Below are 16,623 nucleotides of genomic sequence, written 5' to 3' on the forward strand. Positions count from 1 at the left end.
AGGACAAGGGGGCACGATGGGCTCAAGCTCTGCCAGGGGAAATTGAAGTTGCAGATGAGAAAAAAATTCTTTGCAGAGAGAGTGCTCAGGCATTGGAATGGTCTGCCCAGAGAGAGGGTGGGTTCCCCATTCCTGGAGCTTTTTCAAGTGAGCTTGGCCATGGCACTGAGTGCCATGATCTGGTAAAGGGACTGGAGTTACACCAATGGTTGGACACGATGACCTCAGAGGGCTTTTCCAACCCAATCAATTCTATGATTCTGTGATTCTATGAATTTTCTGCCCAAGAACTTGTTGCTGATTTTTGTATTCCCTGATTTGACAGGAACCAGAGCAGCTCTGTCTCAGAGGGGCAAGGACAGCTCTGGGTGCTGGTGGCCCATCCATTTACTGAAAATCCAGGTTCTCCTTGGCACCGTCTCCATGGTCATCACCTCAGACCTTTGCAGAGAGTTCACATCCATCAGGAATAATTCCCTCTTTTGCAGTTTGGATTCCATGCATTCTGGGAGAGGAGCTCTCTTTGTGGTGCTCATTTTGGTCCTTTTAAAGAGAAAAATTGGGAATTTCAATGTTTCCTCTGTCTTTTAGTTTCCAAAGTCCCAAACCAGACAACCTGGGGTTATTTGAGTGTATTTGAATTGAGCCTCAATTAATCTGCTGCACTTGGACAGATGGATTTCCCCCTATACTGAATCAATTGCATTGATAAAACTCTCCAGAAAGGAGTTCAAATGAGTGGCTCTGACATTAACAGCTTCTTAATAGATACATAAAACCAGGTGAGAGGAATTTCACCCAGAAAGTCAATACCACAATAACCATTGCTCTTTGCTGTGTGTTTACAGACCTGACAGTGATTTTTCACACTCACCACAGACAAAGCAATGTTGGTCTGTGTGCAATGAAATGCAGTTTTTCCACCTTCTCTCCACAGAGAAACTGTGGCTCTGTGGAGAGAGACATTGGGTGGAAGGTTTTGCCAAATTCTGTGGTAAAATTCAACCTGTGGTTGAGTGGGATGGGAAAAATTTGTACTGTTCTGTTATCATAAAATCATGGAATGGATTGGGTTGGAAAAGACCTCCGAGATCATCAAGTCCAACCCTTGGTCCAACTCCAGTCCCTTTACCAGATCATGGCACTCAGTGCCACGGCCAAGCTCACTTGAAAAACCTCCAGGGATGGGGAATCCACCCCCTCTCTGGGCAGCCCATTCCAATCCCTGAGCACTCTCTCTGCAAAGAATTTCTTTCTGATCTCCAACTTCAATTTCCCCTGGCAGAGCTTGAGCCCATCGTGCCCCCTTGTCCTGTTGCTGAGTGCCTGGGAGATTAAGATTATATGAAGAAAACAAACCTATTGAAGTGAAGTGCTCACACCTGAGAAGGTCAAAACAGCTTTAAACTGGGGGGCAGAACTACCAGGAGTTCAGAATAATGAGAGTCTGCATTGTCCACCTCACCCGGTCTCACTGTATTAGTTTTAATTTGGTTTTTCTTTGGGTTCATGAAAAATAAAAACTTGAGTAATGAGTTTCTGCAGCAAATTCCAGTAGGGAGGACTCCCACTTGTCTCCATCACTGAAGTGCCTCAGAGCTGTGTGTCACACTGCACTTCACCAGCACTTTGCTTGTTTACCTTCTGCCAAGAGAGATGTTCCAGCTGAGTGTGTGTGATCCATTTGGAAACTTTCTCAAAGGCTCCCCAGAAATTTTCCCTTTGCTACTTTACTCTTTGCCTTAATAACACCTAAAATCCTTCCCCCCTGTGAACACATCACAGCACTTCAGATAATTTTGAATGTGAAGAATTTCCCTCTTGTTCAAGGCTTGGGCAACTTCCAGAACTGGAATATTACTATGGATGTGAGCAGCTCTCAAAAGGATGTTGCGTTAATTTACATTCTGCAGCGCAATTAGATTGGCATTTGAATAATGAGAGTTGCTGAATTGCTTTTGTTGATTTTAGGAAAGGTTCCCATTGACTCTCACCACTCCTTAGTGCCACAGATGCAACCTTTGTGCTTCAATCTGCTACAAGAATTATGTGTGTTATAAACTATGTATAAATTAATCATCATATAAAATATATACAAATTAATTATGGCTTACACAGAAGAAATGAGCTGATGTAGAAGAATATTAAATCATAGAGTCTAAGATTGGTTTGGGTTGACAGGACCTTACACAGCACCTTTTTCCAACCCCCTGCCATGGGCAGGGACACCTTCCACTAGACCAGGATGCTCAGTCAAGGACTGTCTGGGAGAGGTGAATTGTTGCTCTCACTTTCTCTGGTTGCTCTGAGGTGAGTCAGTGGAAGGGAGCCAGTTCTGTCTTCTTCTTTTGCAAGCCCATTTGAGTTTCTCTTTTTTTCTTTTGCTCTTTTTTTAAAATATTTTTTTATTTAATAATTTCATATGGCTGAAGTGAAATATTTCATATCACAGTTAATTTTGTTTTCAAATGTTATTTCTATGTTTCTCTTTTCAGGGGGAAAAACCCCGTCATAACATCCTTGTTTTAATGTTTTGTTCAAAATAAAGCACACTTGGTTTTGTTTGGTTCCCCTTTCCCCTTTTCCCTTTCCCTTTCCCTTTCCCCTTTCCCCTTTCCCCTTTCCCCTTTCCCTTTCCCCTCTCCCTCTCCCTCTCCCTCTCCCTCTCCCCTTTCCCTTTCCCTTTCCCTTTCCCTTTCCCTTTCCCTTCCCCTTCCCCTTTCCCCTTTCCCTCTCCCTCTCCCTCTCCCTCTCCCTTTCCCTTTCCCTTTCCCTTCCCCTTTCCCCTTCCCCTTTCCCTTTCCCTTTCCCCTTTCCCTTTCCCCTTCCCTTTTCCCCTTTCCCTCTCCCTCTCCCTCTCCCTCTCCCTTTCCCTTTCCCTTTCCCTTTCCCTTTCCCTTCCCCTTCCCCTTTCCCCTTTCCCTCTCCCTCTCCCTCTCCCTCTCCCTTTCCCTTTCCCTTTCCCTTCCCCTTTCCCCTTTCCCCTTCCCCTTTCCCTTTCCCTTTCCCCTTTCCCTTTCCCCTTCCCCTTCCCCTTCCCTTTTCCCCTTTCCCTCTCCCTCTCCCTCTCCCTCTCCCTCTCCCTCTCCCTCTCCCTTTCCCTTCCCCTTTCCCCTTTCCCCTTTCCCCCCTCCCAGCAGCCCTCCAAGCACAATCAGTTGTTCACACATTCCCTAATCACAATCCAGCTGGAAAATGCCCAAACCTTCCTCTTAGCTGGGGGACTTGGTGACGGCCCAGAACATACTCTGTAATTTTAATCCCAAGCTTTATCCTTGCCCAGTTCTGGCCACAATTACAGTAATTCTCTCAGAAACTGCTGGTTCTTGGCCAGTAATAGAAGCAGGGAAGGATAAAACCATCCAGTTTTCTTCTCCAGGTCAGATAAATGTGATTACAAATCTAATTTACAAACAGATCCCTGGAAATGTGACCATCAGGAACCCAGAAAGGGCTGAGTTCAGGCTCAGCCAAGAGGGACCTTCTCCCATTGTGGACAAACACATTTGGCTTTTTGTCCAAAGCCAGAGCCTTCCTAAAACAGCACCAAGGAACCCTCTGTTTCACCTCCTGTGAACTAAACAGGACAAAGGGAGAGAGAACTGGAATTTAGTGGAGAACTGGACCCCACAGGCACTGACTGGGTGGGAAATGAGTGATAGGATGGAATGAAAACCTTCACCCAGTCCAAACCAAAACTCACACTGCACACCTAAATTTATTACATGACATAAATTCCTTCATCACTGCCAACTGAAATCATGTTTCTACCCAATCCCTGTGTTTTTCAGCTGGGAGCAGTGAGGACATAATGAAATATTATGGATTTTTTATGCCACAGAGCTCAGAGTTCAGTGGCTGATAAGAAACAGCCATTGATTAGACATCCCTGTGCAATAAATCTCTAAGGGCTGAGGGAGGCACATCCTGGACAGCAGTGGCCAACTCAGCATTGGGGTCTTGCTGCTGGTACTTCCCTCCCTTTGGAAAACAAGAATCACAAGTGGATTCAGGTAAAAAGTGAAGTGGGGTGTAGCTGACAATGGGTGTAGCCACTTTTCAGGACCTGCCAGGAGAAAGGGAGAGGCAGAGAAATATGTTAGTGCTGCCATCACCTGATTTTATGCCCATCCATCAGTAGGAATGATTTCTCTCTGTGAACACGTGGCTTTTAAGGCTTTCAAAAAGTGTGGTGTTACAGCAGGGACGTGGTGCTGAGGCTCTTTGTGCCACAATCCCTTGGGATCCTTGGACAATCCAGAGTCTTCCTGAGCTTGTCTGAGGGCAGCCAAACTCCTTCTAAGGATTGCATCGAGTCACAGTTCAAACTTTATATCCCCAGTGGGAGGGATTGAATGCAACTGGTCGTGAGTTGGGAGTGAAGATAATTTAACCACTAAAAATTGATTTCCTACTACATGGGAAATTGCTTTAATGTCATGGAGCTCACAGAAGTCCCTGTTCTGCTGTTTTGCCATGGAAACCACAGAGGATCAAAGGAAAAAGATGACATTGACCATCTTTAAACACGGCCCTTTCTTATAGAGAATGATATTTTTGCAGTCATGAAAAGCCTCTTCATCACTGAACTTACACAAAGAAACCAAGCTCAGAAACCTTCAGACAAATGTGATTGCATATTCTGTCAAATTCAGAATAATGGTGTGTGCCTGAGAAAAGCAATTCCTTGTCAGCCAGCAAGGGTGGCTCTTGTACAGAGGACACACAGCTGGGATAGAAGATGGTTGGGTTGATTTTTGCCTCAGACTTCTCAGGTGACCTTCATCACACCCATGTACATTAATTTCTGGGCAGTGATTGGAGTTCCTCCCATGGAAGACAGTTTTTGGCAGAATGTGATTATCCTCACCTCTATAGACACAGGATAAATGGAACTGGCTGGTTTTCCCTTTCCCTCCTGTAACCTCTTTTTATGATTTCTGGTTTAACCCACCGAGGGATCAGCTTTGCTTCTCAGAATGGCTCAGAGCATCAGACCCTCTGCTTTTAAAATACAATGGTTAATCCACACAGAAAGGAAGGACATTTATAGCCAAGACTTGTCATTCCAAGTTGTAGATTTGGCCTTTCTCATTAGTGTGAACCATGGGTGTAAATCAGCTTTAGAAGGGGGAGTGCTGTGGAACTGGCCCCATGGACAAGGAAAAGCTCACTGACCTCTAACTAGGATCTATTTTCACTGCCTGATATTAATGTGAATTAAATAATGTGTCTTTTGCATGAACAATTATTGTTCACTTGTAGTTTTGCCTGCCAGGCTTTTCTCCAAGCCAAGGGAAGGTTTGTGCTTTGTCCTGAGCAATAAAGACCTCAAAAGACAGTGCCACTGAAGGGGACACACAGCAGGGATGGAAGGAACACTGCCAGGATCCAGGGGCACATGCAGCTCTCTGGGGGAGGCTGGAGAAAGCTGCAAAGCCAAGCTCACCATCCAAAGCTCAGGAAGTCTCTGGTCACCTGGCAGGGTGGGAGAGGTGCTGGAGATGAGCACTGCTGGATCTGCTGCTCCAGGGACCAGTGGAGAAGCTACCAGAGCTTGGCATGCACCTTGTGTGGAGGAGGCAGAGACAGAGCCCAGCTCTGCAGTGCCACCACCATGCAGGGGCACTGCTAATGCAAAGGGAGAGTGTAAAGTCTCCTGGGCAATTCCATGCCTGAAAGAAATGTCAATTTAAATGGCTTGGTAACAATTTGGAACCAACTAGCAGAGATGTGGAGGCTCTGCAAAATCCATGTTGGAAGAGCAGTCCATTTCTTTCCAAGGAGAAGGATGTTTAACCCCTGACCTGACTGTTGTCCTTCCCTTCATACCTGCAAAAGACCTGGGACTCCTTGCAGGGGCATGGAGTGACAGGAAAAGGGCTCATGGCCCTAAACTGACAGAGGGCAGGTTTAGATTAAATTTTTGGAAGGAATTCCTCCCTGTGAGGGTGGTGGATCACTGGCACAGGTTGCCCAGAGAAGCTGTGGCTGCCCCATCCCTGCAAGCAGGTTGGACAGGGCTTGGAGCAACCTGGTCTAGCAGAAGGTGTCCCAGCCAAAGGCAGGGGAGTTGGAACTAGGTGACCTGAAGGCCCTTCCAATCCATTCTGTGATTCTGTGGAGTTGTTAATTGTCTAATTATTGCTACAGCCAGACATCCTGTGCTTGTAAATGATGTACAGTGAGTATGTGCCTGTCCAGTACTGAGGTGGATGGGTCAAGTGTCTCTCGTTGTTCTTGTAATGTCCCGATTATGATTTCACGCCACCAGTGCTATGGAATCACATCTGGTTGTGACAAGCCCAACCAAAAACATCACCTTGAGCTGGACATTGCCTCATAAGATGCCCTTGGTCACTCTATATTCCAAATCTTGCAGAGAGCACTGGATGTCACCCATCTTTTGGATAAAGCATTTTGGTTCCTGTCCTAGTTCAGCAGGAGGGACCAGCTAACCCTGTGTGGGGGTGATCAAAGCTGTGTATTCTACCCCCTCTATTCATTCCCCAAGGTCAATGGGCCATTAGCAGCAGCTGCCCAGGGAGTCATTATCACCTTCACACCCAGCCTGAGGGGACAGAGCTGCTAATGGGCCATCAACAGCTCAACACCCCCTGGCTCCCAGAGTTAATCACCCATTGTGTGAGTCCCCGCCCAGGGGGAGGGACTGGGTGCTCCCTGAGGGTACATAAGTGGTGGGTAAGAAGACTTTGGTAACTTCTTGTTGGATCCAGAGGAGCAGCAGGACCTCAACAGGAGGAGATCACCACTCTCGCCCAGACCACAGCCCTCGCCTGCACCAACAGGTTTTTCATTTCCTTTTGCTCTGGACTTGGGGGAACCACAGAGGTCTCAGCACAAGGGCAAACAAACCCCCCTTGGGTTTGTGCTCCAGGGCACTGGGTTATACTGCTGGGGTTTTGTGAGTTGAAAGCAATTTCCCTTTTGTATCAGTGTTTTTATTGTAATATTATTATTAAATTTTAGCTCTGACTTATAATCTCTCTTGTGGTGAGTTCATTTCCCCTGCTGGTTCACCTTTAAACCAGCACAGTTCCTTATACTGGTATGAGATTTCTATGGGTGAAATGAACCTATCCTGTCTGCTCTCTGAGAGCTGCTGAGAAGTTCTACTTCATTTCTGGCAGTTGAGTGTGTTCAGCTGTGAAGGGAATAAGAACAAATATGGGGATTTTTAATATATTTTTGGGTTTTCCTCTTCTTGGGGGCTGCTTATGAACTGCTGCAGTCTGTGATGTGAAACACAGACCTTTGCTTTGTCCTGTCCATCCAGGGCATGAGGGGATTCTCCTGGGGATGCATTCGAGTGGCACAGCACAGGGAGGCAGTTGCAGGATATGCCAGCACTGACCCTACACTTGCAACAATCCATGCATGTGTATCTGTGTCTGTGGGTGTATCTGCCTGCAAATCCAGGAATCATTTCAGATCTCTTGGTCATGGCAGAAGAAGGATGGTGTGTTTGTAACTGCATGATTATTACCTCCACAAGACCATCCACCCACCCAGCTCATGCAGGGGCTGGAGGTTTTGGGGATCACTCATGCTGGGACTGGTACTGATTCTTCTGCTGCCATAGATGTTCCCAAAGAAGGTCTCCTCAGCACCCTGATCTAGTTGAAGATGTCCCTGCTCATTCCTTTAAAGGTCCTTTACAACCCAGTGTCCCAGTTCAGCAGGTGGGACCAGTTTATCCCTGTGTGGGTGTGACCAAAGCTGTGTGTTCTCCACCCTCTCTTCATTTCCCAGGAACTGTTCCCAATGGACCATTTGCAGCAGCTGCCCAGGGCACACCTGACCCCTCAGGCTGGGAGCTGGCTGGGAAAGAAGCCTGGGAGAGGAGCTGGGAGAACTCCCCTGCAGGGAGTCCTTGGCACCTCCACACCCACCTGAGGGGTCATGTCTGCTCATGGGCCAGCAATGATTCCAAAAGTACCCCACGACTCACAGAGTCATCACCCAGTGTGGAACTCCCTGCACTGGGGGAGGGACTGGGTGCTCCCACCTGGACCTGAGGGCATATAATCTTGGACTTTGAAGACCTTGGGGACTACTCATCAGATCCAGAGGAGGAGCAGAACCTCGACAGGAGGAGCCCACCACTCTCAACCAGACTGTGCCATCATCTGTACCAACAGGTTTGTCCCTTCCTTTTATTTTGGACTCAGGGAAACCACATGGGGCTCAGCACAGGGGCCAACAAACACCATTCTATTCGTGCCCAGGGTGCTGGGTTATACTACTGGGTTTTGTGGGTTAAAAGTGATTTCTCTTTGTGTCACTGCATTTATTGTAATATTTTTATTAAATTGTAACTCTGACTTATAATCTCTCCTGAGCTGGGTTCATTTCTCCTGCTGGTTTGCCTTTAAACCAGCACACTCAAACATTTACATGATTTTAGGAGTGGTCTATCTGGTTAAACTTACCAAGTATGAGGTCACCATGCCTAACTCAGGGCAACCACCTCACCACCTCACCACCTTCTTACCCTTTCTCCTGTCCGTGTCTCTTCAGGACTGCGAGAAAACAATTAAAATAGCAGGTGGATCACAGACACAATGTCTTCACAATGGTTTTATTGCTTCTTTCCAGCAGTGTCAACCATGGAGAAGAACCTCCTCTGAAGCAAGGAGATGAACCCAAATACAAAGGAAAAAAAATATAGCCAATTCATTGCATATGTACAGAGTCAGAACCAAATAAATAACATCAGGCAAAAGGCCATGAAACAAGGCAGAGATTTCACCTGTGCTGAGCAAGCAGGTCTGTTCTCACTGGCATGAAGGACATACATCACAAGCACCAAGGTACAGAAGAGTCCACAGAGAGGGGCATTCTGTGAGTCTCTGGTCACAGCCAGTTTCCATCACTCTCTGCTGTCAAAGCCTATTTACAGGAGGGCAGAGCAGAGGTGCTCACAGCTTGAGTGAGAAGAGTCAGCTGGCACCAGCTACCAACCAACAGCTTGAGGTGTTTGAAAGAGAGTCTGAAAAATGTACTTTTGCATCCAGAAGTGCCTTTTTGGACTTAATTTATCGCCTTCATCTGAGTATCAAAAATGTGTTTATTTATTTTTAAAATCTGCTATTCAGGTTTCCTCTATGTACAGAATATCCACAGAACTGGGGTATAAAACACTCTGCTGATGCCAATGTGTGTGTCCTAAAGGTCAGGCCCTCAGACCTGTTTTCCTTACAGACCTGTTATGTGGTCTCCAGGCCCAAAGCTTGTCTTCTTTGCTGTGGCTTCACAGCATTCCAGAAATAACCAGGGTTTCAACCCCAGGGCTCTTCAGTACAAAGCACAACACCATGCAGGCAAACAAGGAGTCAGGACATTCAGTAGGAGGTGGAATTGCTGGTCTGTGGTCCCAAGAAACCCCCAATTCCTAAAAGCCATAGTTTATACCTGTACAGGTCTCCTGGGAAAATACCAAAGCCAGTCATTCTAATCATACCTCATCAGACTGGTATGTAAATACTGAGTTTGGAGATGGGATGAAAAGTTGACTGGCAGAAATAAAATGGATTGCAATCCATGCTGGTCTGGATTTTTGGGACATCAGACTCCATGTTCCAGTCTGGGAATGAAGTATTTTCCTTACTACTTTTCTGTTTACTTCTGGAATGATGCCAGCAGAGTCATTCTGGATTGATATGGGCACATGTGAAGCCAAAAGCTTGGCCACCTACTCTCTGAGTGTTATCTACAATCAAGCAGCTTTCTGGCCCTGCCCAGCAGCAGCATCGGTGTGGGAACTGTGCAAAGTTGCATTGTGAGCCAGGGAGCTCAGGGCTCCAGCCCTGGCTCCAAGAGTCTGAACATTCATCCCTGCAGAGATGCCATGGAGGGAGCACAAGGCTGGGCAGGAAGCTGGGCTGTGCCAGCACCCCAGTCAGGATCCTTCCTTCAGCTACACAGCCCAGACACGATGGGAAGGAGAATGTTTTACATGGGCTTTGATGTTACACCTTCCAGAGAAGGAACTTTGCTTCTGATCCACCTGTATTTCTAGAGAAGAAACTCTGCTTCTGATCCACCTGTACTTCTAGAGAAGAAACTCTGCTTCTGATCCACCTGTATTTCTAGAGAAGGAGCTCTGCTTCTGACCCACCTGTATTTCTAGAGCTCTGCTTCTGATCCACCTGTATTTCCAGAGAAGGAGCTCTGCTTCTGATCCACCTGTATTTCTAGAGAAGAAACTCTGCTTCTGATCCACCTGTATTTCTAGAGAAGAAACTCTGCTTCTGATCCACCTGTACTTCTAGAGAAGGAGCTCTGCTTCTGATCCACCTGTACTTCTAGAGAAGGAGCTCTGCTTCTGACCCACCTGTATTTCTAGAGCTCTGCTTCTGATCCACCTGTATTTCTAGAGCTCTGCTTCTGATCCACCTGCATTTCCAGAGAAGGAGCTCTGCTTCTGATCCACCTGCATTTCTAGAGCTCTGCTTCTGATCCACCTGTATTTCTAGAGGAGCTCTCCTTCTGATCCACCTGTATTTCCAGAGAAGGAGCTCTGCTCCTGATCCACCTGTATTTCTAGAGTTCTGCTTCTGATCCACCTGTATTTCCAGAGAAGGAGTTCTGCTCCTGATCCACCTGTATTTCTAGAGTTCTGCTTCTGATCCACCTGTATTTCCAGAGAAGGAGTTCTGCTTCTGATCCACCTGTATTTCTAGAGTTCTGCTCCTGATCCACCTGTATTTCCAGAGAAGTTCTGCTTCTGATCCACCTGTATTTCCAGAGAAGGAGTTCTGCTTCTGATCCACCTGTATTTCTAGAGGAGCTCTGCTTCTGATCCACCTGTATTTCCAGAGAAGGAGTTCTGCTTCTGATCCACCTGTATTTCTAGAGAAGAAACTCTGCTCCTGATCCACCTGTATTTCCACAGGCCCTTTATCAAACCAAGCTGAACTTGTGCAGACAGAATAAAATAAGCTTCACAAAGACAGCATTTCCCAGCTGCTGAAATTCCCTTTTAGTCTGAAAATACTTCCTATTTCCTGAAGAAACCCACCAGGTTTTCCCTTGTTTAAACACTGGGGTGAAGCTAAAAGGAATGGAGACCAAGTAATCCCTCCAAGCCCCTTTAATCCCTGCCATGCAGCCAAGTGATGTTCTTTCACTCCTGAGCTTTCTTTGGAACTTTATTTTGCCTTTCAAAAGCCACTGGCAAACCTCCAGCAATCAGCAGGTGTATCTCTCTCTGAAATATTTCCATCAGATTGGGACAGAGGTTTGGGGTTAATCCCTCTGCTCACGTAGTGCTGTGGCACAGACATGACCTTGTCTCATGGGAAACAAAAAGGATGTTGAGAAAGAAGTAAATCTGATAATTAGTTAATGTGCAAAACACCTTTTCTCTAGCAGCACCTTCCTTGAGAAAAATATAACTGCTTCCTAGGCCAAAAACCCCAAACAAAACCAAAATAAAAATAAAATATTCAAGTGTTTCATCTCCTGGCCTTTCGGATTTCAAAAATTAGTTTTAATGCCCTGAAATTCTGCAACAGCCCAGAATTTCTTTACTCTCTTTTCTTTTTAACCCCAAACATGGTCATATTCTCATTTCTTGCTGCTCCTGAGAGGGTCACAGAGCAACACAGGTCTCAGCTGAATAGAAATATCTACAGCTTAATCTGAGTATTGAAGCTTCTACCTCTGCTCCTTGAGACAATAATTCAATGTTTGTATTGCAATTATTCCATAATTATTCATAATTTTAAATAATTTAATCACTGAAATGCAGAGTGATTAATTAACAAGAGGGGCTTGCTCTCTCACTGGTATAAAAAGGGAGCAAAAATTCCAGATTAAAGACAAAGGAATTATTTAAGGGCAATCCCAGTGGAATGCTGGTGTAATGCAGAAGTCACTGCAGTGAACTGATCAGTGCAAGTGGGATCAGAATTTGGCTTAATTTCTGTAAGGAGTTTTGGAGTCCCAATTCATGGTCCTCAAACAGCCCTGTCACATCTCCAGGTGTGCCTCTTGGTATTACTTTGCAGCCAATTAGTGCAATTGCTTTGCTGGAGTCACTCCTGTGTTACACTGGACTGGGGGTCACACTGGGGCTTGCACTGTGTGCTCTGGGTGGGACCAGCACAGCCCAGTCCAGCTTGTCTTTTGTGGTGAAGTCCTTCAACTCCAATTTTACTGATGAGTTGGATGAAAAACAGAGTAGAGGAAGCCAAATTCTGGAGCCAAATTCCTGCACTAAAAGCAGATCTGGTGCCAATGCCATCATTCCCTGGCTTGCCCACGTCTCCAGGGTGAAAAGCTCTGATTTCACCACTGACTCCTGAGTTCTCCAGAAATCCCAGGCCAAGGCAGCTGGGCTGGCAGCTCTGCCCTGCCTGTACCACTCAGTGCCATGCCTGGCACAGCAGGTACGTTCAGCACATTCATTTAATCCCTCCAACACCCTTGGCAGCATAATGGCAACGTGGCTGGATGTTCAGGGAGGAGAGAACTGCCAGGAGGGTGCCTGGGGCACTGTTCTGGCACACTGATGCTCTCCACACTTTTTGAAGGAGCCCCTCAGTTTAGAAAACAGCCTCTCCTCAGGCTCCTGTGCAGAACAGCCTGGTGGGGAATCTCCCAGGCTGCAGAAGATCCTGTGGAAGGGGTGAATAACCAGCTGGATTTTTCCCTGTCATGTATCTAAAAGACAAACCTGCTGTCAGTGCCTTTGGCATGTGGTTGATGCTGGGACAGAAATGAAGCTGAAAACACAAAGCAGAAACTCCTCCTGCAAGTGGAGCTACAAGCACAGGGAGAACAGAAGGAAGGTGATCGGGGGGAAATGCACAACGTGTCTCACTGCTGATGGCTCACAGACCTCCTATGCCAGGAAGGCTGCCTGGAACAGATGGCCAGGGATTCCCTCACATCCCACAAAGGAGCCTGCTGGGAATGCTGCATCAGTTCTGCTTGACAGCTCCGTGCTCAGGCTCCTCTTTGACTTGGCTGGGACCTGGGACTCCAGTTCACACCTCAGGTACCTCAGTGGATGCATCACGAGATTGGGCAGCCCATCAAATTTGTTGGGCATACATAGTTCCCATAAGAGATTAAGAAGGGGAATGGCTTTGCAGCCTGATGATTTCAATCTTTCCCTGACTGGCATTGCTTCAAAACTCTGAACCAGTGAGAAAAAGCATTTTATACCAAGTGGAGTGACTTGGAAGCTGAGAGAGAGTTTTCCCTTGCTGCTTCTGGGCTTCCTTGCAGCCAGCCATTCAGTTGGCAAAATGCAGAGCTGGGTCAAATCCTTGCTTTGAACCAGGCACAGGAGAAGAATCCCTGGTACTGGTGGGATTCCTCCAGCAGTTCCTGTGTGAGTCCTACTCCAGGTCTGAAAGTGCTCACCAGAACAACACGAGCACCAAACATAAAGAGAATCACAGAATATCCTGAGTTTGAAGGGACCCACAAGGATCATCAAAGTACAACTCCTGGCCCTGGACAGGACACCCCAACAAATCCCACCCTGTGCCTGAGAGCACTGTCCAAACAATTCTTGAGCTCTGAAAGCTCTGAAAAAAACCAAAAAAAGAGTGTTTGCCTCTGAGAACCTTGTGAGGATTTAAGTGAGATGTTGTTTCAGGGTATCAGGGCATGAGAGTTTCAGTGCAAGAAATATGGGGAAATTTCAAGCATCCCATTGCTTTCTCTGCATTTTGGGAATCAGAGAGCTGCTCAGAGAGCATTTTGAAGCTCTTATGTCACTGCTGGTATGGTCTCAGAGTGATGAAGCCATAACAAAGCTGGCTGACACCTGGCTGGCCTGGGCTCACCAGCAGTTTAATTCCAGGAATCTTCACAACATTTACTCATCCTCTTAGGCTTTGCAGGCTGGGTAGCCATGGCTACTCTTGATGAGATCTGAGTTAGCTCAGTGGAAACTCAGAACTGCACAGGTTCTCATTCCTTTCACTGTCCTCAGCCCTCCATGATGTTCTCAGTCCCACACGTGGAGAAATGCTTTGGAATATCAAGCTCAGGTGACAGATGGTGTAGCTCTGGGAATGGTTATGGCATGGAACATGCCCTCCCAGAGCTGAGGGATGGACCAGATGTCCTGACCTTGGAGTCTCTTCCTGGGCTCAGTGTGGTTTGGTGGCAGTGATTCACAGATGCTTCAGGCAAGCAAAGAAACAAGCAAACAAACCCCAAACTCAGCAAGTTAAAGATGTTTCCCTCCAGTAAACTGCATTTAATTATGGAGCAGGTGCTGTGAGTTCATACCTGGTAGGCAAGTTGAGATCTCTGAAAGAGGAGCTCAGCTCACCTTCCTTTCCAGGTTTGTGTGTTGGTGGCTCAGACTCTTCCTCACAAGGACATGTTACAGTAGAATGACAGAAGCCCAATTACTGAGTGTGCACATGAGTTGAGCAGGAATTTCCCACCCTCAGTGTAAAACTGGTGTGACCCCATTTGATGCAGTTGGGTGGGACACAACCTGAGCATCATTATCCTTGTGTTCTCTTGTATCCTTGTATCCTTGTATCCTTCTGGCTGAGTTTGAGGTTGTGGGCATTGTCTCAAACGCACTGCTTGAGCAGGATTGGGTTTCACCCCCTCCTCTGCACCCCTCAACAAGAAAAGAAGAAAAAAACCAACACTGTTCCCTTGGTTTTAATGGGATCTGTGTGCATTCAAATAAGGATTGCCCCCAGATGAAAACTAACAAGCCTTCAGAAAAGAGGCAAAATGCACACACACATCTTAAGGATCTAACAAAGCCTTCATCACAGCATGAAAGCTTCCCACAAAAGCTGAAGAAGAAATCAATTTAATAGCCCCTCCACTCCTTCCTCACTCCTGGAGTGCCAGTTCTGTGCTGAGACAACCTTGCCCTGATGATGAAAGCAGTTTTGCTCACTGCTGTGATGCCCTTTTTTTCATCTTGAGAGCAGCTCCTTAGGGCAGATCTGCTTCAGTTAAGGATTTACAGGCTCTCCATCTCCCTTTCCTGGCAGTGTGTGCTAAGCAAGTGCAAATGAATTACACCCCAATTATATTCCCCTGATCCCCAAAGGTCCCAGGTGCATTAACACACCAAGATCTGCGGGTGAACATAAAAAGAAGGAAAAGCACAGCTGTGTTTTGGCACCTGTACCTGGGTTTTATACATGCAACTCGAGATTCCTGGTCATGGAACACAACCACACAACACACCACGGTGTGAACATGGTGCAGAGAAGGGTGTTCTCACTCTGGTCCTTCTCAGCAACCTGCTTTTCCATGGATGCCTGGAAAGCTTTTGCCAGTGAGAGTTATTAGCAGGACACATTGCAGCACTGGGGCATCTCTTGAGGGGCTTTCCTGGTGCTGCAGCTTCATCTTCCCCTGTGTGAAACGCAGGGGCCACGCACTGGCCTCTCCTCTCCTGCTCATGTTCCTCCTGTCCCTTCTCCCCTTGTCCCTGACACCACCTTTGGTGCCTTATCATCACTTCTTATCCACAGGAATTTTGGCACATTCATATGTTTGGCAATTTTTTCCCTGCTTTTTGCCTCCCTCTCTCCTTTACTGGCTCATTTTTTTCTAAAAAAGTGCAATTTATCTGTTTCAGAGATGCCAGTTCTGGTAAAGCCCCCAAGGACTGGGGCTCTCCCCTCCCTTACTCCCCCGTACTTCATTATTTATCACACATCAGGATCTCCCAGACTTTCCTCAAGTGACTGGGACCTTTACTCAGAGTTATCAACCCCCCCAAGGGCTTGAAACTGAGGAGTGAAAGGTCTGGAAAAAGGGAGAATAAAAGTATTTCTCCGCCTTTCTTGTCCGGTCTCGCTCCGGCCGCCAAAGCTTTTCCAGCCACGTGTCCTCCGTTTTCTCACGTGGAGCACATCATTTCACAGGGCTTTGGCATCGTCTCGCTGATTCCTGGGGATCCTCGTGTCTCTCAGTCCCTCTTTGGGATGCTCAGCGCCTGCAGAGCCCATCAAACCAGCGAGAATTCCGCCTGGAAGCCGGAGCAGCGGCGCGTCTTGGGTGAGCACTTGGTCAGCATGGAGATCTGGGTGCTGAAGTTGGTGCCGTTGCTGCCCAAGGAAGGGTGGTGGTACTTCATGTCCGAGCCCAGGAACCGCTCCAGGTGCCACCTCCGCCACTTCCTCTTGAGCTCAGCCTGGACCTGGGCGTTGGAAAGACAGGGAAATCAGCACGGGGGGTCACTTGCTGCTGCTCTGACTTTGTTGTGTGAGCAGCCATGGGTGACACATCTACCAAAGGGCCAAGAATTATTTTATAAAGGGCACCAAACTCAGCCTGGCCACAACTTTTACAACAGAGAGGACACCCCAGACAGTAGAAATCCCTGAGCACCAACAGAAAGGTGAGCACATGGAATTTTTTACTGATACAATGAAGGTGCCTGAATATTTAAACTAAATGGCAACATATTCTACATTTTGTGAGTATAATTATGATTTTTTTCACTGCCCTGTTTTTGGTCCAAATACAAAGGATTTAATTACAGCTTGTTTGTAAAGCATTTAATACAGTTATGATTTTTTCACAGAAGCTACTTGTTCCTGCTCAGGGAGTTTATAAATATGATTTGCTTTACACTGTCCCAGTTAAAAT

General features: G+C 46.8%; 1 protein-coding gene across 2 annotated transcripts in view; it reads right to left on the reverse strand.

Annotated features, from left to right (window-relative positions):
• Positions 1-8,586: 8,586 nt before the first annotated feature.
• Positions 8,587-16,623, reverse strand: part of VIPR1 (vasoactive intestinal peptide receptor 1) — a 114,222-nt gene continuing 106,185 nt past the window's right edge. The window contains exons 13-14 of one of the 2 annotated variants that reach the window (XR_011698244.1): positions 10,522-16,171; positions 8,587-10,456 (exon numbers count right to left, since the gene is read on the reverse strand). Coding sequence is in view for 1 of the 2 variants with exons in the window: in XM_071559932.1 (XP_071416033.1) it covers positions 15,980-16,171 (192 nt within the window). In the remaining variant the exon portion in view is untranslated. Of the gene's footprint in view, positions 16,172-16,623 lie in introns of both variants that reach the window. The other variant, XM_071559932.1, reaches the window with a different exon arrangement.

Source organism: Pithys albifrons, chromosome 7 (assembly GCF_047495875.1).
Source record: "Pithys albifrons albifrons isolate INPA30051 chromosome 7, PitAlb_v1, whole genome shotgun sequence".
Lineage (NCBI taxonomy): Eukaryota > Metazoa > Chordata > Aves > Passeriformes > Thamnophilidae > Pithys > Pithys albifrons.